The 27981-nt window shown below is 35.8% G+C and overlaps 1 protein-coding gene across 1 annotated transcript; it reads right to left on the minus strand.

The window, feature by feature from the left end:
- Positions 1-244: 244 nt before the first annotated feature.
- On the minus strand, positions 245-26919 carry LOC106875451 (stabilizer of axonemal microtubules 1). The gene is made up of 5 exons (XM_014923602.3): positions 26643-26919; positions 9978-10151; positions 5785-5897; positions 3155-3241; positions 245-2215 (listed from the first exon to the last, which is right to left on the minus strand). The coding sequence occupies exons 1-5, from the start codon at positions 26678-26680 to the stop codon at positions 1257-1259; spliced, it is 1371 nt and encodes a 456-aa protein (XP_014779088.1). The 5' UTR covers positions 26681-26919; the 3' UTR covers positions 245-1256.
- Between the last annotated feature and the right edge of the window lie 1062 nt (positions 26920-27981).

Consider the following 27981-nt stretch of genomic DNA (forward strand, 5'->3'; position numbering starts at 1 on the left):
ATGTGAGTTCGAGTCCACAGCTAACCACCTACACTTTTTTCTGCAAAATAGGGGTAGTTTATCCTGTTCAGGCTATATTATTAGCATTATCCTGCGATTGAGTATATATATGTATATATATATATATGTATATATATATATATATATATATATATAGACACATATACATATGTATACATACAATATATATATATGTGTGTGTGTGTACACATATAATTGTTTAGAAAAAGAAACAAAACACAAATAATGTTTTCATTTTTTTTTTTTCCAAAATATTAACCGAAATGCTTATCATACATTGACTCTAGAATATATATTTTGATCTCTTTCAAACGTTAATTTTTTTTTCATCATTTTTACCCTTTCTCAACATATATAATGAATATATTTTTTTGGTATTTATTTACAATGATGTCATTTCACCAAGTCATTTTCACCACCCATATCCAGATATTGCCAAACATTAGGAATTTTCTTTCCATTTCTCTCTCACGTTAATATGCAGAAATATCTCAGACGTGTAACAGAAGTGAGCTGATAAACTTTGATTAACTGATATTATCCATGCATTTAGTGTACGAAAGTTCCCTCCAGAGATGCAGGAAAGCGAAAAAAAAAAAAAAAAATCAACAAAAATCAATATGATCAAATAAATGAAATGTTTTTTGAAAATTCAGAAAATGCTGTATGAGAATGGGATGGCTCCTATCCTTAAAGCTGTTGACTTGTTTCAGTCTCATTAGACCTTGTCAGACAAGTATTTTGTTCTCAGTTGGCAAGATTTAAAGTGGTCAGTATATATATATATATATATATATATATATATATATATATATATATGTGTGTGTGTGTGTATATGTGAATACAGAAGATGTAGTGACATTATAATGAACAGCAGCACTATATTTGAGGTTTATGCTGACTAAATTCAAATACAGTATTTCATTTATGAAATATGCTTCACATACATTGTAATATATTTTCTATTTGTATTATGATGACACTTTCTCAATTTGAACATACTTGTGTACTGTGCTAACAATATATTGCCATTAGAAAGTGTGTAGTGAATGGTATATAGAGAAGATATTAGTTTGAAACTAAACTACAGGATCACAGGACAACAACTTAACAATATTAATGTTTGATAATTCTTAATTATTAAGTATTTCACTTAATAAAGTTGAACTTTTTCCTCCACTCAAAGATGTAAACCGTGTTCAAACTATTAACATTTTCTGATGAAAATATATTTTTTAGGCTGCCACAAGTTGTACTCTATTACTTTCCAGTGAGGACAAAGGTTTATATAACTGATGACCTGTGTTAGAGTTTCCTTCAAACTTATACAAGCTTTTGTTAGTGTCAAGATAGATAATTGGACACACAGGAACTTCTTTAGGTGTGTACTCGTTTCTGTACATTGTGTTATCATCTAAAGGAGCATCATCAGATCTTTGGAAACTCGTTGGTTTGAAACTTTTGGTCTGTGTCCTTGGATGCTCAATGAAGTGGGCTTGATGAGTTGAAATTCCTTGGAATGGTACTTCAGGTGGTGCATAAGACTCCTTTTTGTTAATTCTCACTGGAGGGACATCAAATCGTTTGAAGTCCGTATTGTAGCTTGTGTTGCCCTCAATGTTTCCTACTGGTCTGTGGCTTGTTTTAGGTCGAAAACTAGTTGTTCGCTGAACAGGGAACTCTTTGTATGTAAGTTTATGTACAGTATCTTGCTCCACCTTCCCAGGTGGTTTTACATACTGACTTGGTTGGTGAATGCTTCGCTTTTCTGTTGGCCATTCACGAAAATCATGTCTGAATGTTGTCATGTCTGGAAATGGTTCTTGTGCACATACAGGAGCAAGTTTGGGTTTGTAGCTGAGTGTGCGTGGACCAGATTGGCCTTGATAATCATGCCTAGAAGTTGTTAAGCTGTCAAGAGGAACTGCTGGAAGATTATAGGTCTGTTTTTCTCTCAAAACCTTTGGTGGGAGTGAATGTGCAACATAATCTTCACGATAGCCAGTTTTGTCTTCCAATGGTGGGTCTGTCTTGCTTAATATTTCTGGTCTCATGCTTTTTCTTGGTGGTTCATAGTTGTATTTAAAATCTCGAGTAAATGTTGATTCATTAGCCAATTTCTGTGTTGGTGGACTCCAACTGTATACTGGGCCATATTTTTTTGATGAATAGCTGTCCCACTTCTTGTAATCAGCTAAAAAATAAAAAAAATGTGTACATATCATCATCATCATGATTATTATTATCATTATTACTATCATTTATTATTAATATCATCATCATCATCATCATCATCATCATCATCATTATCATTATTATTATTATTATATTTTAAAAAAGATTGACGTAACTCTTCACGAAGAGTGCGATTTGATTGTATAAATGTTTTATTCGTTGAACAATATTTCGACAGTACGTCTCTGTCTTTGTCAAGTTCAAAACAAAAGGTGATTAAGAATTCAAAATTTCAGAAATCTAAACGTAAACTATGAACGAGTGTAACCAGCGTCCATACGTTGATTGAATGACATCATCAGTTTTTAAGTTTTATAACAAGCAGAAAGAAAGAAAAAAATTTACAGCCAAAAGTGGTAGATCAACTTATACACAAAGGTGACTTTAGAGGACCAAAAATTCCATGCAAATTGCAGCAGAATTTGGAAAGAAAGCAATAATGGTTTAATGTTTATACTACAAGTCTTCACTATATATTACATTGACTTGTATACCAGAAAATAAGTAATGCTATGGAAACTACTAAAAAAGAAAAAAAAGGTTAGCCATGGAGGTTTGTAAAAGAACATCTATAATTTCAAATGCGTTCAAGTAATACCATTCTGTGAAACTCTATGAGCAGTAATATATTCACAGCAAAACAACTCTACAACTTTCTGTTCCTCTATGAAACCATTGAACTTGACTCTATTTGACAACATGACTGGAGAGGACTAAATGTGACTAAAGAAGACAATATAACATCATATTAGCCACGAGTAATGCTTCATCATCATCATCATCATCAACAACACCACCACTACCATCATCATCACTATCATCATCATTACCAACACCACCACTACCATCATTACCACCATCATTGTCATCGTTATCACCACCACTACCAGTGTCTTACCTTTATAGGTTGGTTCACCTCCAAATTTGCAGACATTAAGAGTTAATCTGTCATGTCGGATAGGTTTAACTGGTGCTGACTGTCTTCCTGAATAAAAAGAAAACGTTCATGCTGAAGAAGGAGCAATCAAGTAAAGAAAAGTAAAGTAAGTCTCCTGGATGAGACTGTCTTCAGTTCTAAGACTCATACGGTTGCTTCCCCCAGTTCCCTTAGCATAGAAGTGACAGAGATCACAACATTCTCCCTGAATGGAATGCCAGTGCATCACAGGATTATTCATTACAGCTGTGTGGACTGGAGCAATGTGAGATGAAGTGTTTTGCTCAACTACACAACATACTGTCCAGTCCAGGAATTGAAACCACAATTTCACAATCATGAGTGCAATATCTTAACTACTAGGCCACAAACCATTACAGGTGTAATCAAGAGACTTATCTAAATACTGATCAGAGTGACGGCTGACTGAGGCAACAGAGCATTGGTTTAGATGCCAAAGGTTCAATGATTTGTTATTCTGTAATTGGTATCCTGGCAGGATCATTAGCACTCTGGACAAAATGCTTAATGGCATTTGTTTCAGGAAATTTTTCGCAACAGTTTATCATATTTTCTGGTTTACAAGTTGAATTTTTCAAACCAAAATTTACAGTCAAAAATGGTAAGTCAAACTATACACCATAATGACTTTTGAAGACAAAAAATTGCAGCAGAATTTGGAAGAAAAGTGATGATGTTTTAATGTTTATGATATATGTTTGTATATTATGTTGACTTATATGCCAGAAAATACAGTAATGCTATGGAAACTACAAACAAAAAAAAAAAAAAAAAGAAGTCAAAACATGGAGGTTTGTAAAAGAACGTCTATTATTTTGAATGTGTTCAAGGAATACCATTCTGTGAAAGTTAGTGAGAAGATCAGGCAAAGGCAGCTGCAACTATCTGGTCACTGCATGCATCACCCCGAACTGGAAGCATCCAAAAAGTCACGTGGAACCCACTTCGTGGTGACATAAGAAAAGGAAAACATCATCAGACTTACATTAGCAATTTCATTGCAGACGCTGGCCTGGAATGTCTCCAGGACCTTGATGCAGTGATGATGGACTGAGAAGTTTAGTGGGTGGACTTTGTTGCCGCAGTCTGGGTTGAAAACCAGCCATAGTAAATAATAACAATGCTGATGGCACTCCGTCGCTTACGACGTCGAGGGTTCCAGTTGATCCGATCAACGGAACAGCCTGCTCGTGAAATTAACGTGCAAGTGGTTGAGCACTCCACAGACACGTGTTTCCCTTAACGTAGTTCTCGGGGATATTCAGCGTGACACAGTGTGACAAGGCTGACCCTTTGAATTACAGGCACAACAGAAACAGGAAGTAAGAGTGAGAGAAAGTTGTGGTGAACGAGTACAGCAGGGTTCGCCACCATCCCCTGCCGGAGCCTCGTGGAGCTTTAGGTGTTTTTTCGCTCAATAAACACTCACAACGCCCGGTCTGGGAATCGAAACCGCGATCCTATAACCACGAGTCCGCTGCCCTAATCACTGGGCCATTGCACCTCCACAAATAATAACAATATATTCACAGCAAAACAATTTTACAATCCAAATTCTGCCAAGGTCGATTTTACCTTTAATCCTTTTGGGATCAATAAAATAAGCACCATTGAGCATTGGGGTTGATGTAATTGATATGACCCCTCCCACAAAATTTCAGGCCCTGCATCTATAGTAGAAAGAATTATCTCATTGTGTCATTGATGAATACAAAGGCTCATGTCAGGTAGCTGTTAATTAATATTCTAAACAGGTACACTACATTGTATTAGGAAGAAAGGACAAATATTTCATTTGCTTGCCATACTGAGCCTCCATTTTCCCAAGGAAGTATGGTCTGGATGGATTTGAAAACTTGCAAGTTTGTAATCAGAGTAATTTATTTTTTATAGTTAAATACCATTCTTGCTTCTAAACCACTTAATCACAAATATTATACTAAATTTATTGTTATATTTCAAGATGGTCATTTTTTTTTCCTTGCAAAATAAACACAAGCACTATATATTTGTTTGTTTATCATTGTTCTTACTTTATCTTATGTTTATTGTCTGGAAATCTTTTGTCACACAACTGTGACTTCGTCAGTGACCTTTTCCATCCATGTGTATCCTCCTACTTAGTCCATTCCCCCATAATATAACAATATCTGTTTCAACACATGGTTTCACATCTGGAATTTTGCAACACAAATTCATGAACGATTATACTAAATATTATTGCAGAACCCATTGTCAACCAGGCAGACTGAGTCTATGGATATAATACAATTGCTGTTGTTGTAATAAAAGTTTAAACTGATGACCTTTTGATCAGCAATCCAGCACCTTAACCCTCACAGCTATCGTATTTGATACACATGAGCAGAACATTTGAGAACCATACATCTTTTGCGTTTGGCAATTTAGCAAGTTGATTTGACACAAAACAAGTTTCTGTAAAGTTATGTAAACATTTAATTATATACAAATAATTGTTGGTAGGGGCTAATGAAATACTATTCATAATCTCCTAAAAGATAAAACATAACCATGAGTAATCAAAATTAAATGTTAATTATTCTCTCTACCTGTATAATTTATATTGTATGAAGTAAGATTGTCAATTGTTCCTGGTGGCTTCTGCCAAATCTCTTGAGGTCGAACCCATTTCTTTTCAATCAGATAAGGTTGAAAATCTTCTCTACAAGAAATAATCACAAACATCATAACTGAACTTGCACATTTTAAACACTTCTCTCTCGCTTTATACTTTCCTCTATCTATTTAAAACAAATAAAAATCACAAAATATTTTCTGTTTTCTAAACATTTATTTGCTTCAATCATTGAACTTCAACTATGCTGGGAACCATCTTGAAGGGGTTAGTCAAACAAATTCACCTCTGTGCTTATTTTTTTAAGCCTGTTTGTCTCTTTTGCCAAACTGCTAAGTTATGGGGATGTAAACAAACCAAAATCAGTTGCCAAGCAGTGATGGGGCACAAATAAAACAGTCACACACACACACACACAATATGCTTCTTTTAGTTTTTGCCTACCAAGTCCACTCACAAGGCTTTAGTTGGCCTTGTGGGGTGATAGTAGAAGATATTTGCCCAAGGTTCCATGCAATGGAACTGAACCCAAGACCATATGATTGGCAAATCAAACTTCTCAACCATATGTGTGTGTGTGTGTGTGTGTGTGTGTGTGTGTGTGTGTGTATCTTTGTGTCTGTGTTTGTCCTCCACCACCACTTGACAACTAGTGTTGGTGTGTTTACATCCCTGTAACTTATCAATTCGGCAAAAGAAACCAACAGAATAAGTAACAGGCTTAAAAAAACTACTGGGTAAAAAGTCCTGGGGTTGTTTCAAAGAGGTCAAATTGGTGGTGTTTCTATGGCAAGCACTAGCGTAACAAAAACAGCCGAAATGCTTGGTCTATCAAGAAGTACTGTCTCAAAAGTAATGACAGCCTTTGAGAAAGAGGAAAAAACCTCATCGTCGAAACAAAACTCAGGAAGAAAACCAAAACTCTCAGATAGGGACCATCAGATTCATACATGAATTGTTAGAAAGGATCACAAAAGTACACCTCCCAAAATTACTGCAGAGCTTAATGACAACCTTGAGAACCCAGTTTTCACAAAAACTCTTCGCTGGGAGCTGCACAAAGCCGGATTTCATGGGAGGGTTGCAATCAGAAAACCCCTACTTTCAAAAACAAACATTGCAAAGCATTTAGAGTGGAGTAAAAACCTACAGAATTGGTCCCTAGAGCAGTGGAAGTCATCCTTTACCTTATTTCTGACCACCAGCCGAGTATACATGTGGAGACAGCCAAAAGAAGCATTTGACCCAAACTGCCTTCTTCCAACTGTTAAAGATGGAGGAGGATCTGTGATGATCTGGGGGGCTATATCTTGGAAATCCACCGGCCCAATGGTTTCTCTTCATGGCAGAATTAATGGTCAAGGCTATTTAAGTATTTTATCTGATCAAATTCAGTTATGGAACTGTTTCCGGAGGGAAATGCAATCTTTCAGGATGATAATGTACTAATTCACACAGGCTGTCATTACTTTTGAGACAGTACTTCTTGATACATCAAACATTTTGGTTGTTTATACGAGCACCAACAATTTGACCTGTTTGAAAGTCTGATAGATCTGTCATTTTAATGAATTTTAATTACTTTTTTCTGATGATATCTGAAAAGAAACAGCAATTTTAGCAAAACATATTAAGCAACACTAATAATAAATCAAAAAACAAAAATAAAGAAGCTTTTGATGGTTTTATAGATATTTCAAAAGATTATGATGCTATGATGCTAGGTGTTTCTATTATTTTGTCCAACCCCTGTATATGTTTATACATATACATACATATATATGTGAGTGTGTATATATGTACATATATCATCATCATCATTTAACGTCCGCTTTCCATGCTAGCATGGGTTGGACGATTTGACTGAGGACTGGCAAACCAGATGGCTACAGCAGGCTCCAATCTGATTTGGCAGAGTTTCAACAGCTGGATGCCCTTCCTAACACCTTATATATATATATATATATATATATATATATATATATGCATATATATATATATATATGCATATATATGCATATAAATGTGTATATATATATATATGCATATAAATGTATAAGTATGTATAGATACATCTATACGTACACATACATATATATGTGTGTGTATATATGTACAAATATATATATATGTATATAAATGTATGTATAAGTATGTATATATGAATATGTATATATATAATTATATATATATATATATACGTATATATATGTATGTATATATATATATATATATATATATATATATATATATATATATATATATATATATATATATATATATATATGCATATAAATGTGTATATATATATATGAGAGGGTCATAGCGCAACTAATTAGGGAGAGAGTCAGTTTAGATAAGATGCAGTTTGGGTTTGTGCCAGGGAAAAGCACCACTGATGCTATATTTCTGGTAAGACAGCTGCAGGAGAAATACTTAGCCAAAGATAAACCTCTGTACCTGGCTTTCGTTGACATGGAGAAAGCCTTTGACAGGGTCCCCCGATCCCTTATCTGGTGGTCAATGAGGAAACTAGGGATAGAAGAATGGTTAGTGAGAGCTGGGCGAGCCATGTACAGAGACGCTGTCAGTAAAGTGAGGGTTGGCAACGAGTACAGTGAAGAATTCCGAGTAGAGGTAGGAGTCCACCAAGGTTCAGTCCTCAGCCCCCTCCTATTTATCATAGTCCTCCAGATGGTAACAGAGGAATTCAAGACAGGATGCTCCTTGGGAGCTCCTCTATGCTGATGACCTTGCACTAATTGCTGAGTCACTATCAGAACTAGAGACGTTTCAGGTGTGGAAGCAAGGACTAGAATTGAAGGGCTTTAGAGTCAACCTAGCTAAAACCAAAGTCCTAATAAGTAGGAAGGTAGACAAAGCACAAACCCCTTCAGGTAGATGGCCCTGCTCGATCTGTAGAAAAGGCGTAGGTAGAAACTCTATAAGATGTACCCAGTGCAAGCTATGGACACATAAGAGGGGCAGCAATATCAAAGGAAGGTTAACTAGGAAGTTAGTTTTTGTATGTGGCAGATGTTCAGAAGCAATAAACACTGAAAATGTGCAGAAAACAACTTTGGCCACATTCCAGGGAGAAAAACTAGACTTAGTTGATAGCTTCCACTATCTTGGTGACCAAGTTAGTAGTGGGGGAGGGTGTGCTGAAAGTGTAGCTGCTAGAATAAGAATAGCTTGGGCAAAGTTCAGAGAGCTCTTAGCTCTGCTGGTGACAAGGGGCCTCTCACTCAGAGTAAAAGGCAGACTGTATGATGCATGTGTACAAACAGCCATGCTACATGGCAGTGAAACATGGGCTGTGACTGCTGAGGACATGCGTAGTCTCACAAGGAATGAAGCCAGTATGCTCCGATGGATGAGTAATGTCAGTGTGCATACTCGACAGAGTGTAAGTACCTTGAGAGAAAAGTTGAACCTAAGAAGTATCAGTTGTGGTGTGCAAGAGAGACGATTGCGCTGGTATGGTCATGTGGCAAGAATAGATGAGGATAGCTGTGGAAAAAAAGTGCCACACCCTAGCGGTTGAGGGAACCTGTGGAAGAAGTAGGCCCAGGAAGACCTGGGATGAGGTGGTGAGGCACGACCTTCGAACATTGGGCCTCACCGAGGCAATGACCAGTGACCATACTCTCCAGATTTCGGACCTGCAGACTTCCATCTCTTCCTCAAAATGAAAATGCAGCTCAAAGGTCACTGTTTTAAAACCATTGTTGAGATCCAGAGAAAATTGCAGAAGGTCATCGACTTGTTTACGGAAATTGACTTCCAGGCTCGATTCTAAAAGTGGCAGGAATGCTGGGATCTGTGTATTGCCGCACAAGGTGACTATTTCAAAGGGAATAATGTTAAAACTTAATTAAGTTATTTTTTTATTAAACACAACTAGTTCAGAAACCTTTTGATATCACCTCGTACTTATTTTAAGACCCTTCAATCCATAAAATACAATTAAAATAAGTATTGTTGTAAAACCAACTAATAAATCAATAAGTTAATCAAACTAATATTTAGTTTATTGTTTGTTTGTTTTGTTTTTTCATTATCTCATATATTTAAATTCCAATATAGATCATGGTGTTTCTTCTGTTATTGCAGCTCAAAGTTGAGTCATCACAATTACCAACCTGAATATTTAAATCATGATACCTTTGTATAGATTTACATTCCATTTTCCCCTCTGGTAAAGGTGCATACTTTGGACGAAATGATTCAACTTTTCCAAGTTCATGTTCTGTGTATCTTGCACCATATTCTGTCACTGGCTCTGCTCTTGTTCCTTGGAACATGAAGTTGCAATCTTGGTGCTTGCAATAGTGACGCCTGCATTAAAAACAAAAGAAGCACATAAGTCATTAAGAAAGCTTCTATAGAAGTGCAACTTAAATGCCATTGGAACAACCAGATTCCTTTTCAAACAAACTACAAATGTCTTGTGTATTGAAACAAAAAAGAGGTGAAGACAATAATTTATATAATTCTACATAATCTATATGATGACAATAATTAAAATACCTCCAGTCGCATTTCATTTTCCTTAAACAATTAGGAATACTCTTCATTTTTGCACAATCAAACATTCATAAACAAATGATTTCTTATCAAGACTTCTGGCTCTGCCTTCTCATATAAATCCTATTGGCCAATGACAGCTAGAGATAGAAGCCAAATTTCTCCCAAATCACACTCTAGAAGCTCATATTAGATAATAAAGTCTGAGATAAGCTATTGTCTGTTAACATATGAGAATGATAGAAAGTATTTGATCTTAGTTTTGTTTAAGCAGGGCTGACGTGGGAGTTAACAACAGCAACAGTTACTGCATTTTCTGTTGTACAAATTGATGTAATATGTAGTGTAAAAATTCAGATATTGTCACTATCTTTTGAAATCCTGCTGCATTTCACATGGAATTTTTATTACTCCAAAGTCATCTTAGTGTATAAATTGACTTACCCTTTTACCTGAAAATTTTGGTCTGAAAAATTTGACCTGTATGCTGAAAAATATGCTACAACAACCATACAACTACAATTGCATCAAGAAAGTTTAGTTTACTCACCAGAGTTCAAAAAAACACTCTAATCTAGGAACTATCTTTGTTCCTAATCAAATGAAATCAATTAAATTCCTAAGCAAGTCAATAATAAAATGAACACAAAGTAGATCATTTAACCCTGCCAACCTGAATATCTAGATAAAAGAGTTTTACCATATTTTCCTGAGTGGAGGCATGTGTTGGACTCATGACAAGAAGATTGTGGTTTTGATTCCTGGACTGGGTGATCCGTCGTGTTTTTGAGCAAAGCACTTCATTTCATGTTGCTCCAGTCCACTCAGCTATAGAAATGAGTTTAGCCTGGAGCGCTGATGGGCTTCATCAGGCTTTCTTTCCCTAGATATACTGCATAGCTGCAGTATCCCAGTGACCCCCAAGGAGTTAAGGGACTTGTCAATATTTTCCCACATACAAGTTGAATTTTGCAGACAAAAATTTACAGCTAAAAAAGGGGAATTTGACTTATACACCAAGATGACTTTGGAGAACCAAAAGTCCCAAGTGAAATGCAGCAGGATTTAGAAAGATTGTTATGATGTTTGAATGTTTACACTACATGTCAGAAAATATGGTGTTCATTGACTACTAAGAAAACCCTAGCATACAAAGTTTCTGTTTTTAACTGATTTCACCAAAAACAAGGTCCTCAGAAACTAAGAATGGCTATTAGTTATTCTTAGTGGTAGAAGCTATTATTATCCTTGAGACAGAGAGCAGTGTATGCCATCAAAAAGATACTGGAGTAAAATATATGAAACTCAGTATATCCATCATGACTACCCGTCTGATAAGGGTACACCAGGCACATGCCTCACAACCATGTGTGCGCGACATGGTGATTTCATAACAAACAGTGCATGACCTTGCACGTGGGGCCCAGTTAGAATTTTCTTCAGGTCAAGTAGCCCATCCCACTCAAAAGGACCCTGAATATGGGTTGTTTAAGGATGTTGAACAAAACACCCATGTTTCCAAAGATGAATTATCCAAACCCCAAAGAATTTCACTCAACACTTGGCTATGATGTTCCCCCACTACTTCTGCTCATGATCAGAGATGCACATATCATTAGCCACTAAGGGATATGCTCAACTGTTTATGGTCAAGCAACTGACAAACGAATCTGTGTATTGAGCAGAATATTTGCTGTAGCTCATCTTTTATACTAAGAAAAAACAATGTACATGATAACACTTCCAATCAGTTAAGATGAGAAGCCCTGGGAGCCACTGCCTGGTACTGCATCAGGGCATGCTTGGTATTGCATCAGGGAATGCCTGGCACTGCATCAGGGCATTCCTGGTACTTCATCAGAACATGCCTGGTACTGCATCAAGGCATGCCTGGTACTCCATCAGGGCATGCTTAGTTATTACCTCTGCCTTAGCAAAGGCAGAGGTATTGTTTTCAGTTGTGTTTGTTTGTTTGTTTGATATTTCAAGAACTGCAGAATGGATTCGAATGAAACATCCAGGGATGTTTGGCCTCATGACTGGCATGAACTGATTAGATTTTGGGATCAATCCGGTACCAGACAAGTATCCTGGATTATTTTCCCTGTTTTTTACTTAATTTTTGAGAGCGGTTGGGTTCATTTTAGCATTTTTGTTTGCGAGAGCAGTCAAGTTTATTTCAGATATTCTCATTTTGAAAATCATCTCCAGCTAATCGTTGAAAGGACATTGATGTTGCTTTGATGGAGGTTTGTGCTCTGTGAGTGCTCTTGTTATTATCATTATTATTTTCATGAGCATCTTCTTTCAATTCTGTTTTCATTTCTTGCTGAGTGTCTTCCTGACACCTAGGGCAGAGAAATGTACTGTATACATTAGTAGGCCATTAAAACAATTGTTCATTTACAGAGTCATGTGATAGAGAAAAAGAGGAAGACAGAGAGAAAAAGGAAAAATTAAAAAATAGAAAAGTAAACAAATAAAATGAAACTGTAAATAACAACAGGAACTGCTAAGGAATTTACAGCTCACACCTTGTTACGTGCATTTAACTCAGATTTTAGGACTGCTCGAATTCTCCTGTAACATTCCTTCCTGATCTTCTCTTTCATGCTTGCATGCTGAATGCCAAAGCCCACATTTATTCCTAGGTGTTTGTAAGTTTGTTCCTGCTTGAGTTCTTTTATGACTGTGTCAACATTGAACTCCACTGAATGTGAGATCTTCAGTTTCCCTTTCTGGAAAGTGGCCTTATCAAGACCATATCCATCCCAATGTCATCACTGAATGCTTTCACAGTACAGAGTAGTCCTTCAAGCTCATTATTGTCTTCGCTACTGAGTTTTAAGTCATCCATATAAAATAGATGACTTATTTTCTTGTTGCCAATTTTATATCCATATCCTGTTCTGTTGAGTTCACTTGTAAGGGGTATTAGGGCTAGCAGAAAATTAAAGGTGAAAGTGAGTCACCTTGGAAAATACCACAGTTGATAATAATATTTTTTTGGTTAGTACTCCATTAGAGTGGCATAATTGGAGATTCGTATTCCACATTAACCTGTTGTACTTCAGGAAGCTTGAAATCACAGTAGAAATTTTGAAGATATCCAGCAATTTCAAGATCCATGAATGTGGTATGCTGTCAAAGACCTTTTTATAATCAATCCATACAGAACTGAGATTTCTGCATTTGTTATGACAGTTCTCAAGGATAATGCGATTGATTAAGAGTTGGTCTTTGCATCCATATGAGCCTCGTCGGAACCCTTTTTGTCAAGTGGGAGAACAATATCATTCTGTTCCATACATTTGTATGTTTTCTCCACGAGGATAGATGTTAAAATTTTATACGTGGTAGATAGACATATTATGGACTGATAGTTTTGGGGAAATTTGGTTTCATTATTCTTCGGGAGTAGGTAAGTAATACCTCTTGCTAACCAATCGGGTATTTTCAGAGGATCTCTTCTTCTTCTTCTTCTTCTTCTCCTCCTCCACCACCACCGCCACCGCCGCCACCGCTGCCACCACCACCATCATGAGAAAGAGTTGATTTGTCCTGACCAATCGTATTTCAGATAGATTGTGTGATCGCATGATTTGAATGGAAATTTCTATGCAGTTACATGGTAAAATATGGTTATAAATGTAGAAAAAACAGGACAATCAGAACAGAGGTTCTTGAAAAGGCAGAGGTTCAAGGAGATACAGATGAATACAGAAAATTCTTGGTCACCATTTGACCTTGGGTTAAAATGAATTTGTCCACAATGACCACAGAACATTCCTGCCTCTAACACAATCTCACTTCTAGCCAGCATATATTCACACTTCTCATCAAATATGTACATAGATTCACTCCTGGCATTCAACTTAATACTTTTGACAATTAATCTCTGTGTATTTATAAAAATGGAATCATTGTAAACTTCAAATGGTGACTTGGTTTTAATAAGGGGAATGACACACAGCCTAACCAAAATATCAATCACCCATTTAAACAGCTTCCATAAGACTATTTTTTCAAGTTTAGACCTGTACTTGTAACTCTTGGAAAATGTCTTTCATAAGACCTATTGGGGCAAGTGAAAGCGAAACCGTCAATGGCACCTGTGCCCAGCATCGCCTTCCTGGCACTTGTGCTGGATGGCACGTGTAAAGACATTCGAGCGAGATCGTTGCCAGTGCCACCGAACTGGCTCCTGTTCAGGTGGCATGTAAAATACACCATTTTGAGTGTGGCCGTTGCCAGTACCGCCTGACTGGCCTTCGTGCCGGTGGCATGTAAAAGCACCCACTACACTCTCTGAGTGGTTGGCGTTAGGAAGGGCATCCAGCTGTAGAAACTCTGCCAAATCAGATTTGAGCCTGGTGTAGCCATCTGGTTTCACCAGTCCTCAGTCAAATCATCCAACCCATGCTAACATGGAAAGCGGACGTAAAACGACGATGATGATGATGATGAAGAATTTAGTCATTGGTACATAAAAGTTCCTAAGAATCTCCAGTCTTTCACTCATTTAAAATTTGATAGATTTCAAACATAGCCACATAGCAACATATTGATTTATACTTTGTCTTCCTCAGAAAGCAGGAAAATCAAGTTGAACTCAGAAAGAAACTAAATTTTCAAAAATAATATTTTTATGTTATGATCTCAACATGCAAATTTTCTAAATTGATAAAATTATTTATTTATTTATTTATTTGTCATTCAGACAGGAAACAAAACTCATTAAGCTATTAATTAATCATAATTGACAACTACATCAGTTAATATTATCAGTTGTCAAGATCATAAATGAAATTCCTCTTTGTAAACAAATGTCAGTATTTTGATGAGGATTTCTCCATCCTCCTTTGATTATCTTCTCCACCTTCTCTAGTTTTTTTCTAGTACTACTTCTTCACCAACTCCACTCCTCTATTTCTTCTTCAACAATTTCTTTACTACCCCTTCCTGTTGCTAACCCAAAACAAATTCTGTCTGATCCATGTGAGCATGCAAAACTGGACATTAACTCTTTAACATTTAAACTGGACATATTCAGCAAAAATATTCCACATGTTTTATGCTCAAATTCGCCAGATCTAACCTCTCACATCAACTTTACAATATCATTCTAAAAATTAACAGTAACCTCATCAAAATCTCAAAGCTACAACATAAAGCAATGAGAATAAATAAGCCATACATTTGGCAGAATAATGTGAATGCTAAAAGGTTAAATGGTGATGGACGATGAGATTAATGTATTCATTAGCAAGATTTAGTTCAGAGTTTTCTTTCACCCCTTATTCATCAACCTTCTTTCACATCAGCTTATTGCAGCCTGACATCTCAATCATTGATAACCTCTGCATAATCTTCTTGTAGAAATTAGTTTTTAAAACGATTCTTCGATATTCAAAACTTTTTTATGGGTTAGTGTTGTACGGCGGAGTACTGAAAAGTTTGTGACTTTAAGGGTATCATGAAAGGTCTGGTTGGAGGCCCAACTGTCCGAGTTCTTTTACAGGGCTTAGAAAAAGTGAAGGACTACTGCAATAAGTGTGTGAATCTGAGAAAGGAATATGTTGAATAAAATCGTAATTGACTGATACTCCTGTATTTTCTTTTACTCAAAGCCAGGAACATTTCAGCACCCCTTCATTTATACATACACACACATACATGCACACACGCACGCACACACACACACACACACACGCACACACGCACACACACACATATATATATATAAACTTACTTGAAAATGGATGTATGGCTTTCAATTAAATAAATATAATATAAATAATATATGCATATACACACACACACACACACACACACACACACATACATATATATATATATATATATATATATATGCATATATGGGTACAGGACATCACCAACTGTGTAAACAACATGAAATATGAAAACAAATGAGTTAAATATGCAAACAACAAGAGAAAAAATATGGAAACAGGACAAGTAAACAGAGAACGACCCTTCATCAGTTGTTGGCTCTCTATCTACTCCTCCTTTTGAGCATTCGAATGCTCGAAATGAGGAGTAGATAGACAGCTGACAACTGATGAAGGGTTGTTCTCTGTGTTTACTTGTCCTGTTTCCATTTTCCCTCTTGTTGTTTGCGTATTTAACTTGTTTGTTTTCATATTTCAATTTCATATATTCCAATTCATCATATTCCAATTTCTTTCACTTTCCAATGAGAAACAGATGAGTGACTATCTCTCCAAACAGACACAACACAGGCTACACCCTTCAGGTATTTTGGATAAAGTTTTCAGAAATAACCCAACAGGTTTACCATTAATTCCGCAAAATATTCACGGGTCCTGCTAGTGGTAAGGATTCTGACAGCTTGCCACCAGAATTGATGATAATAATAATAAAATAATGGTTTCATGTTTTGGCACAAAGTCAGTAATTTCAGGGGAGGGTGTAAGCCAATTACATTGACCCCAGTGCTCAACTGGTACTTATTTTATCAGCCCTGAAAGGATGAAAGGCAAAGTCAACCTCAGTGGAATTTGAAATCAGAGCATAAAAACGGAGAAAATCTTGCTAAGCATTTTGTCCAGCATGCTAATGATTCTGCCAACTCACCGCCATATTATTAATTAACAAGAGCACTCAGAGAGCATAAACCTCTGCCAAGGCAACACGAATGTCCTCTCAACAATTAGCCAGAGATGGTTTTTAAAATGAGAATATCTGAAATAAACTCGAATACTCTCACAAATGAGAATACTAAAAGTGAACCCAACCACTCTCAAAAATAAAGTAAAAAAAACAAGAAAAATAATCCAGAATCCTTGTCTGGTACCAGATCAATCCCCAAATCTAATCAGTTTGTGCCAGTCACAAGGCTAAACATCCCTGAAAGTTTCATCTGAATCCATCCAGTGGTTCTTGAGATATCTTGTCTATGGACAACAAACACGACTGAAAACAATACCTCCGCCTTTGCTAAGGCAGAGGTAATAATAATAATAATAATAATAATAATAATAATAATAATAATAATAATAATAATAATAATGGCTTGAAAGTATGGCTCAAGGAGAGAAATTTGGAGAGAAGATGTAAACCGATTACATTGAACTCAGAACATAAAGACAGATTAAATGCCCGACGTGCTAATGATTTTGCCAGTTCCTCACCTTAATGATGATACTAATAATCCTTTCTACTACAGGCACAAGGCCTGGGATTTGAGGGGAAGTGGATGGTCGATCACATCGGCCCCAGTACTTGACTGGTACTTAATTTATTGACTCCAAAAGGATGAAAAGCAAAGTCGACCTCAGTGACATTTGAACTCAGAAAATAAAGACGAGCCAAATGCCATTAAACTTTTTGCCCGGTGTGCTAATGATTCTACCAGCTTATCACCTTAATAATAATAATAATAATAATAATAATAATAATAATAATAATCCTTTCTACTAAAAGCACAAACCTGCAATTTTGGGATGGAGGGGACTAGTCTATTACATCGACCCCAGTTTTACACTAGTACTTGATTTATCGACCTCAAAATGATGAAAGGCAAAGTCGACCTCAGTGGAATTTGAACTCAGAACATGAAGATGAACGAAATACTACTAAGTATTTCGCCCGGCGTTCTAATGATTCTGCCAGCTCACCACCTTATTAATAATAATAACAACAATAATAATAATAATAATAATAATAATAATAATAATAATAATGGTTTCAAACTTTTCCACAAGGGCAGCCATTTTAGGGAGGGGATGAGTTGATTACATCAACCCATTTTCAACTGGTACTTAATTCACCGAAACTGAAAGGATGAAACGCAAAATCGACCTCTCCGGAATTTGAACTCAGAACGTAGCAGCAGATGAAATACCACTAAGCATTTTGCTCAGTGTGCTAATGCTTCTGCCAGCTCACTGCCTTAATGATAATAGTAATAATAATAATAATAATAATAATAATAATAATAATAATAATAATAATAATAATAATAATAATAATAGTAATGATGATAATAATAATAATTCGATTGCTTTTTTTTAAAATGGCAAATGAATCAGGTTCAAAATCTCTGGTATAGTGTATCAATACAATTGTCCTAATTAGTGTAACTACACTCTCTGAGTGGTTGGCATTAGGAACGGCATCCAGCTGTAGAAACTCTGCCAAATCAGATTGGAGCCTGGTGTAGCCATCTGGTTCACCAGTCCTCAGTCAAATCGTCCAACCCATGCTAGCATGGAAAGCGGACGTTAAACGATGATGATGATGATGATGAATAGCATAGAAGAAGAAGAAGAAAAAGAAGAAGAAGAAGAAGAAGAAGAAGAAGAAGAAGAAGAAGAAGAAGAAGAAGAAGAACAACAACAACAACAACAACAACAACAACAAGTGGATGGACTCCTATGTTGAAATGTAAGTAGGTCAAGAAAAAAATAAAACCATCCTGTTGCCACAAGTGAAACCAATACCAACCCAATTAGCTGACAGAAAATATTTCAAGAATGGGGCAAAAGGAGTGCTTTACGCACTAAATATAAATATGTTAATGTCTGTCATATTTAAACCAGTGAATTGAAAACCTTTGAGCAACAGAGATTAGCCAAATAATTATAAGATGAAAACTCATCTCAGTTCATCAAAATTTTTCAATGCCCTATAATTAAAATATTGCTGACATTCATAATTAAGAGTCACTACATTCCTTTCTCTCTCTCTTTCTCTCACTCACTAACTATTTTCTTTCACTATATGTACGTGCATGCACACACACACTTTATTTGTGCATTAAGGCTAATATAGGTCTCATGTTAAAAAATATCTTAACAATTCTTGAAGCTGATCACATAGAAAAATTGGTGTTTGTCACCATTTTGGATTTCATGTTTTAATCCAAAATGGAGACAAACACAAATCTTTCTATGTGATCAGTTTAAAGAATTGTTAAAATATTTTTATTGCATAAAACCAATGGTAGCCTTAATGCACAAATAAAGAATATTTATCCACCAATGCAGTGTTGAACACTCATTTGCATTGTTCAATATTTACATATGTGTGTGTGTGTGTGTGTGTGTGTGTGTGTGTGTGTGTGTGTGTGTGTGTGTGTGTGTGTGTGTGTGTGTGTATGTATATATATATATATTGGCTTGAGCAACACACTTCATTACATAACACAACAATTATTTCAACATAGATTCACAAGCAGAAACATTGCTGAAGCATTATATAAAATATAAATTAACATCATCATCATCATCATCATTATTTCTTTTGTTCACCCATTGTTATGTTCTGAGTTCAAATTCTGCCGAGGTTGACTTTGCCTTTCATCCTTTCGGGGTCAATAAATTAAGTACTAGTCACGTACTGGGGTCAATGTGATCATCCATCCCCCTCCACACAAATCCAGGTCTTATGCCTATAGTATAAAGGATTATAATTATAATTATTATTATTATTATTATTATTATTATTATTATTATTATTATTATTTTTAAGGTGGTGAGCTGGCAGAATCATTAACATGCTGGCATGGAATGCTTAGTGGTATTTCACCCATTGCTACGTTATGAGTTCAAATTCCACTGAGGTCGACTTTGCCTTTCATTCATTTGGAGTCGATAAATTAAGTACCAGAGAAACACTGGGGTCGATGTAATCAACTTAATCCCCTCCTCCAAGCTGTGCTTGTGGCAAAAATTTGAAATCATTATTGTTATAATTATAATTATTATTATTATTATTATCATTATTATCATCATTATTATTCTAGCAACACTCAAAGAGGCAGAACTCGCCAATGTTGTTGAAATATAATAATAATCCTCTTTAGAACAGCCACGAGGCACAAAATTCATAGTGTGGGAGATTAGCTGATAATGTCAATCCCAGTACTTGACTGGTACTCAATTTATCAACTCCAAAAGGATGGAAAACAAAGTTGACTTTGGCAGGATTTGAACTCAGAATATAAAGACAAATGAAACACCACTAAGAATTTTGTCTGGCATGCTAGCAATTCTGCCATATGCATTAATTTATATTTTATATACTATTTTGACAATGACTCTACTGGCAAATCTACACTGAAACAATTGTAGAGTTATGTATGTTGCTCAATCCGTTTTCTATTATTCATACTTTTGTATAAACTTTACAGATATCACAGAATTAGAGATGTGTATCTTGTGAAATATCAATTTCGCTGTATGATAGCATTTGTTAGCTAAAACTTGTGGAGGAGCTTTGTAAAGTAAGCTACAAGTTTTATACCCATACTGAATTTAAATATGTGTACATATATTAACCAATGAGTTTTGTACAAGGGATCTAACAGAGTGTTAGATAACAGCCCAGTTATGCAACCCTGCACTCTTCAGTGACAGCAGTTATAGAATGAAATATGGTGACTGCTCTCTCTTTCATTCCATAATTGCCATCTCTGAAGAGCGCAGTGTTACATAATCAGGTTATCTAACGTTCCTCTGAACTCCAAGTGTGAAACTGATTGGTAAGATTGGCTGTAATGGATATATAATACTGTACACTTTGATTAATACACCCACTCTATTGACAAATATACAGGTGCATATTTTTTCTGACTCAGGGATTCTTGGATGGTACACATATATATATATCATCATCATCATCATCATAGTTTAACATCTGCCTACAAATAAAAGAAAGCAGTACTCAATACATTTAGTGGGAGCTACATTATATTTTTAATAACAGTTTGACTCAGTTCTAAATGACTTATGAAAAGTTTTGTGGGTACATAGGACAAACATCTCATCAGATTCATCCTACATGCCCTATTTCTTTACTGCCCACAAGGAGCTACACACAGAGGGGACAAACAAGGACAGACAAACGGATTAAGGTGATTATATCAACCCCAGTGCGTAACTGGTACTTATTTAATCGACCCCGAAAGGATGAAAGGCAAAGTCGACCTCGGCGGAATTTGAACTCAGAACGTAGCGACAGATGAAATACCGCTAAGCATTTCGCCCGGCGTGCTAACGTTTCTGCCAGCTTACCGCCTTTTATCCTACATGCCCATGAAACTAAGTCATATGGAGCTGAGTCAAACTGGCATGATTTCTATGGCTGAGTGCCCTTCTTAATGCCAACCACTTTAAAGAGTGTACTGGGTGCTTTGTACGTGGCACTAGTAATAGTCAAGTCACCAAGTAATTCACAAGGCAAGACCCCTCAACTGAGGTGGGAAGTAGCAGTTGGGGGAGGTGGCTTTGTGCCTTAGTGATAAGAGGTTAAAGTATGATAGAGGGACAGGAACAGGTAACTGTGTATCTCTGTAGGGCAGATACATAGTTACCCCAGTTAGAAGAGAAGAAGGATGGTGAAGATGTGCTAGGGCACACACACACACACACACACACACACACATGTATCAATCACTCTTAGTCATGCCAAGTGAATATACTTCACTGAGGAGATTCTAAAATGTCAAAACATGTCTGTTACTTTCACTTTCACCCCCAAAATTCCGGGCCTTGTGCTTAGAGTAGAAAAGAATACATATATAGTGTAAAAACACTCTGCATACTGTGATAGTCAATAAAATAGAAATAACATTTAAAATTTATTCCCTCTGTGCAGTCTGGTGGTTGGGGACTCCTGTTTTAGAATATAGGAAAGGCGACATTCGTACATATTTATTTTTCTGTGATACCTACACAAGTGTGCCCCTGCCACCAACTTTGTTTCCCTCAAAACTGTCAGAAAAATGGATAGTTTAAATGAAATTCTCTGCAAATATTTTTCCAATATGGTGCAGAATTTGATATGAAATTTATTTTCTAAAAGTAGGGAGAGGAGTTTCAGAAAATTCACAAAAATTCAGATTTGTTTCCTCATAGCTTGAAGTAAAATTCTGGATTCTTTTTAATGAGATCTTCTACAAATACCTTTCAGATGATGTATATTACAATCATATCAGAATTTAATGAAGAAAAACAATTGGTAGGCACAAACCCATTACACTATGATACACATCATATATATCTACAAAACGAAACGTGAAAGCAAAGTATTAAGAAGTATTAGCAGCATAAGTTAATTAAACTAACTTTGCCAGAAATTGAAAACTGCTCTCGAAATCAGTTTGCAGGGATAGGATCAACTGAACATAGAGTAAGTATTATAAATGGGTTTATTTATGATTATACAACACAACTACCGTTGTTTCAGTAAAGATAATGTTCCCTCACCCATGAGAATTAGTGACCATTTGCTTTGCTTAATCTATGACCCATATTTCAAGCACCAACTAGCAACTTTCAGATTTTATTGCCAACACTTAAGGTTCCCTGCCCACTACCATATTAGTCATGGGAGAACTAGAGAGACATAAGTCTTTGATTGGGGAAAGATGGGACAGTCACGGCTGGAATTACATTTAATCGTAGGTCTGCCCAATTATGGCTAACCTGGGCAACTCAAAGTAGAAGCCAACGAGGGCTAGGATCACTCAATCTGCAAGTAAATATAGCCAAATTTCCACATGAGACTATGTAGACCTTCATATATAAAAAGACACGATAGTCACGGTCAGAGATATGCGGTAGAATAGATCTGAAATATTACACACAGAACAAAGAGATACTGGTTTCGGTTAATATTTACTTTAACAAACAGCCACCGAAAAAAACAGGCAAAAAATAAAACAAGTGTAATAGGTGAAAAAAATGTGTATTAAACGAATATGAAAGCAAAAATTTGTGCCAATGAACGGAGGGTGGGAGTGAGGAAAGGACTTTTGGAAAATTCACAAGATCCGATTTTTTCCCTCATAACTATTAGGAAAACGGGTATCTTTTGATGAAATTTTATATAAATACCTTTCAAACAGCATAGATTACGATTATAAAAAAATCTGTCAGGAAAATGCTTTCTGAAGGGTGGAGAGAGGACTTTCGGAAAATTCACATGTGAACATTGCTGTACTCTTTCACCACAACTTTCTCTTACTCTTTCTTCCTGTTTCTGTTGTGCCTGTAATTCAAAGGGCCAGCCTTGTCACACTCTGTGTTACGCTGAATCTCTTCGAGAACTACGTTAAGGGTACATGTGTCTGTGGAGTGCTCAGCCACTTGCACGTTAATTTCACGAGCAGGCTGCTCCATTGATTGGATCAACTGGAATACTCGTTGTCGTAACCGACGGAGTGCCAACATATATATGTGTGTATGTGTGTGTGTGTGTACATTATGCAACTGAAAGTCTTGCCGAAATTTTTGAAGTGTCTTTTTTTTTTCTTTCTACAAAATGAAACTTGAAAGGGCATTTAGAAAATATATGGGGTTGGGGGATGAGTCTTTCCTGATTTCCAAATAACTTTTTAAATACTTCGAAATCAAAACTGGGTGCACCTGTACATTAAATAAGCAGCCTTTGAGTAGTCTATCCACATGCTAGAAATAACAGCCAAATCTCACACAACCTCTTTTCCGTTTTGCCATTAAAAGTTATCCATTTTCCTAAAAGTTATGAGGGAAAAAATCGGATCTTGTGAATTTTCCAAAAGTCCTCTCCCCACCTCCTGGTTCGTTGGTGCAAATTTTTGTTTTCATATTTGTTTAATACATATATTTTTTTTACACCTATTACATTTTTATTTTTGCTTTGTTTTGGTGGCCGGGTGTTAAAGTATACATTAACACTGGTTTCTAAAGTTCAACCAAGGCTACCAAATTTCGAATGTACAGACTATTATACCGACTGTAGTCAACTGATATCTCTTTTATAGACCCCGGAAGAATAAATGACAAGACAGGTTTGAACTCAGAATGTAAAGAGTCAAAACTATTTGCCACAAGGAAAACTGGATATTAATCAATATGTTTTATAAATCATTTAAAATATAACGAATCCAGATAAATAATATTTTGCATTTATGATATTTCTTACGTTCTTACTCAGCAACATTTTTTGGAATGAGCTGTTATTATTATATTAAATCAACCAGTATATGTTTGGGGCATTTACTTAATTTGCAGTGAAAAAGCTATCGGTGTATGTGTTCGCACTCTACTGGAGTGGCTCTTTTCTAGATATATCTACACACCATGCAGTTAGAGAAAGAAATAACTGAAATTAGTCATTATTCATTTTGCCCCAGTTAAGACAAAATTTTTTTGAAAAGTGAAAATTATTAAATCAGACATAAGTGAAGGAAAATATTGACTTGGAATCCAACAGGGTAAAGAATATTGATTGCTAAACATGAAAAACTATCCAGATGTTTTATTAGCAACCTCAATTACAATCGAGTCAAAGTTAAATTTCTTGGGGAAAAAAAAAGTACCTATCACCTATGTATCAAACCCTCTCAACTTGGCCAATTTTTACTCCCAAAGATGATGCAACGGTAAAAATGATGGTACAGTTCTTGTAATGTAATGGTTTCAGACAGGTAGGGAAAAATAACAAGAAATTAAAAATTACTAATTTCGTCTTGTCTTTATATATCTACAAGGCATACCTACACAAGTGTGCCCCACCGACTTTGTTTCCTCATAACCTTTAAAGAAATTGATCTCTTTTTAATGAATTTTTTTTTTTACTGATCATATTGGAATTTATTGTGAAATTTTTTTCCGACGGTGGGGAGAGGAAAATTCACAAGTCAGCTTTGTTTTCTCCTAGCTTGCAGAAAATTCGGCATTTTTAAATGGAATTTTTCTACAAATACCTTTCAGAAGGTGTAGATTACAATTATATTGGAAATTAATGTGGAAAACCCATTGGTGGGCGCGAACACATACATGATTATACACACACACACACAAAATGAAACTTGAAATTTTGAAAAACTTACGTGATGTATGTCAGTATGTATGTGTGGGCGTCCACTAATTGCTTTTTCACATCAAATTCATATATAATTGTAATCTACACTATTTGAAAGGTATTTGTAGTAAATTTCATTTAAAACAGGGGTTCTCAACTATTCTTATTTCTCTTTTTTCTTTCTCTCTTTTTTTTTTAATTTTAATTTTTTCAACTGTATTCTATGTTTTGTCAAATTTTCTAATTTAATAAGGCCGCGAGCTGGCAGAAACGTTAGCACGCCGAGCAAAATGATTAGCGGTATTTCGTCTGCCGTTACTTTCTGAGTTAAAATTCCGCCGAGGTCGACTTTGCCTTTCATCCTTTCGGGGTCGATAGATTAAGTACCAATTACGCACTGTGGTCGATGTAATCGACTTAACCCCTTTGTCTGTCCTTGTTTGTCCCCTCTATGTTTAGCCCCTTGTGGACAATAAAGAAATAAGAAACGTTAGCACGCTGGGTGAAATGCTTAGCGGTATTTCGTCTGTCTTTATGTTCTGAGTTCAAATTCCCCCGAGGTCGACTTTGCCTTTCATCCTTTCGGGGTCGACAAATTAAGTAACAGTTGCGTACTGGGTCGATCTAATCGATTGGCCCCCCCTCCCCCAAAATTTCGGGCCTTGTGCCTAGAGTAGAAAAGAATTTTCTAATTTAATTTTGTAAAACGGTAAATACTATTAATTAGTGTTAAAGAAAAAAATGCCTCATCTTTAGAAATGGAACTTTTTCTTTTTTAATATTTACATAAAAAAAAAACAATTATCTATGAGCTCCTTTGATTACTATTTTATTTAGTGGACTGCCATAGCTATTCGATCTAAAAACTAGTTCTATAGAAATTCCTTTCAAAATCCCTATTTTGTTTTCCCCACATTCACAAGTGTAGGTTGAACTATGTAAAATATTTCTTGCAATACATGCCAATACATACGGCTAAAGCAAAATTTTTCAGGGCACTTAAAATGCTATCGTGGGTCCCCAATTTATTATTTTGTTGCGTAGACCCCCCACCCCCTCCCCACGGTTGAGAACCGCTGATTTAAAAATATCTAATTTTCTGCTAATTATGAGGTAATAAAGCCGACCCTTGTGAATTTTTCGAAACTCCTCTCTCTTCAACCCATGAAAGAAAAATTTCACAACTTCTAATATAAACAATCGGAATCTACACCGTCTGAAAGTATTTGTAGAAAATTTTCTTTGGGAAATATCCATTTTTCTAAAATTATTAGGAAATAAGTTATCGGTGGGACATACCTGCATATGTGCATATGTATGTCTGAGTACCTGTCTCTTTGTGCATGTTTTTATATGTAGCGAGAAGAATGACTGCATATGTAGGACAAACATGCACATTGTACGTGAATTAATTTTGTGTTCGATGACAGACTATAGCGATAGTCCAAAATAAATGTAGTGACTTACCCACAAGTGCATATGTTACAAATACATTTCAGAGCCATGGTTAAATTCAAGCTTCAAATATTCTCAGTTCCCAAAATACAGAAATACGTATGAAAATATCGAAATCAGCCCTGAGAAATAAGTTGTGCCACACACACACTAGTCTTCTTGAAAGATACAAAATTAACACCGAAGCTTGGAAATGGACGGGAATAAACTGTAACACAACACAACTGTTGTCAGGGTAGCGGCGTCATTACGATGAAAACAACATTAACAAAACAAATAAACAACACTTGGAACCTGTTTATTATTGGTGAGACGTAACACCTTAGCAACAGTTGCCAGGAGCATTCGCAGAACTTCCGGACTACATTACTCCTTGCTTTAACCTGCATAAAATAGAAGTAACAACAACAGCAACAACAAAGAAGGGGTCTTCTTGGGAGTTAATCGATCTGCTAGAAACAGCAGCCAAAACTCCGTCAAGTCATATTTTACTGTCTTAAGAAAGATGTATTCAATGGATAAAATAAACGGGGCTGGGTTAGGGTCAATTAATCCTTTATGCATGCCAACAATTTTCCTCCTTCCTCGACCCTTCATTGTCTAATAAAACATTCAGATAAGTGTAGAATGTAAAGTAACATCAAAAAGCAGTTTTCTTACAGACCAAACCCCCCCCCTCCCAAGCCAAACCCACAACGATATTAAAGATCAGTCTTTTTATTTGATTTTATCTTTTTAGTGCTATCCTGGTGATAAAGAATATAAACAAATTATTTACTCATTAAGAAGGTGATAGGGGGGAAAAATAGCTAATTTCCAACATTTTTTTTGTTGGTTTAAAAAGCGGAAAAAAAAACAGATTGTCATCATAAGAATTTATAAACTTTCAAGAGAATGTAAAATTATTTTATTTTTTGGGACAGTGAATCTCAAAGCCCATAAAGCTAGAAATAAAAAGAAAGCATATAAATAATGGGTTAAAAAAACCCTTTTGAATAGCAAAAGTTGGAGGTTGCAATTACAACCTCATACTTGCAAGCTATCAATTTTATGTGCTTCGAGGTTCACTATTACACAAAAAAAAACAAAAAAAAAAACCCTGTTATAATTTATATGGTAAACCCAGTGGTGGAGAAAAGTCACTGATACCTCTTCCTTTGATAATTTGAGTACATGTTTATATCATTTAATGGTTAATCCAAACTTGAAGTAGTCTCAACCCTTTTTTTTTTTTAACCTATCGACCTCTTTGATTCCTCTATCACTCTTGCACCAGAATTTGAAGCCAATATTACTATATAAGGCATCCTCAATGTGAATAGAATTTTTAAAACAAGACAAGATCATGACT

The sequence above is a fragment of the Octopus bimaculoides genome, chromosome 15 (assembly GCF_046866305.1).
Source record: "Octopus bimaculoides isolate indiv1 chromosome 15, ASM4686630v1, whole genome shotgun sequence".
NCBI classification, from domain to species: Eukaryota; Metazoa; Mollusca; class Cephalopoda; order Octopoda; family Octopodidae; genus Octopus; species Octopus bimaculoides.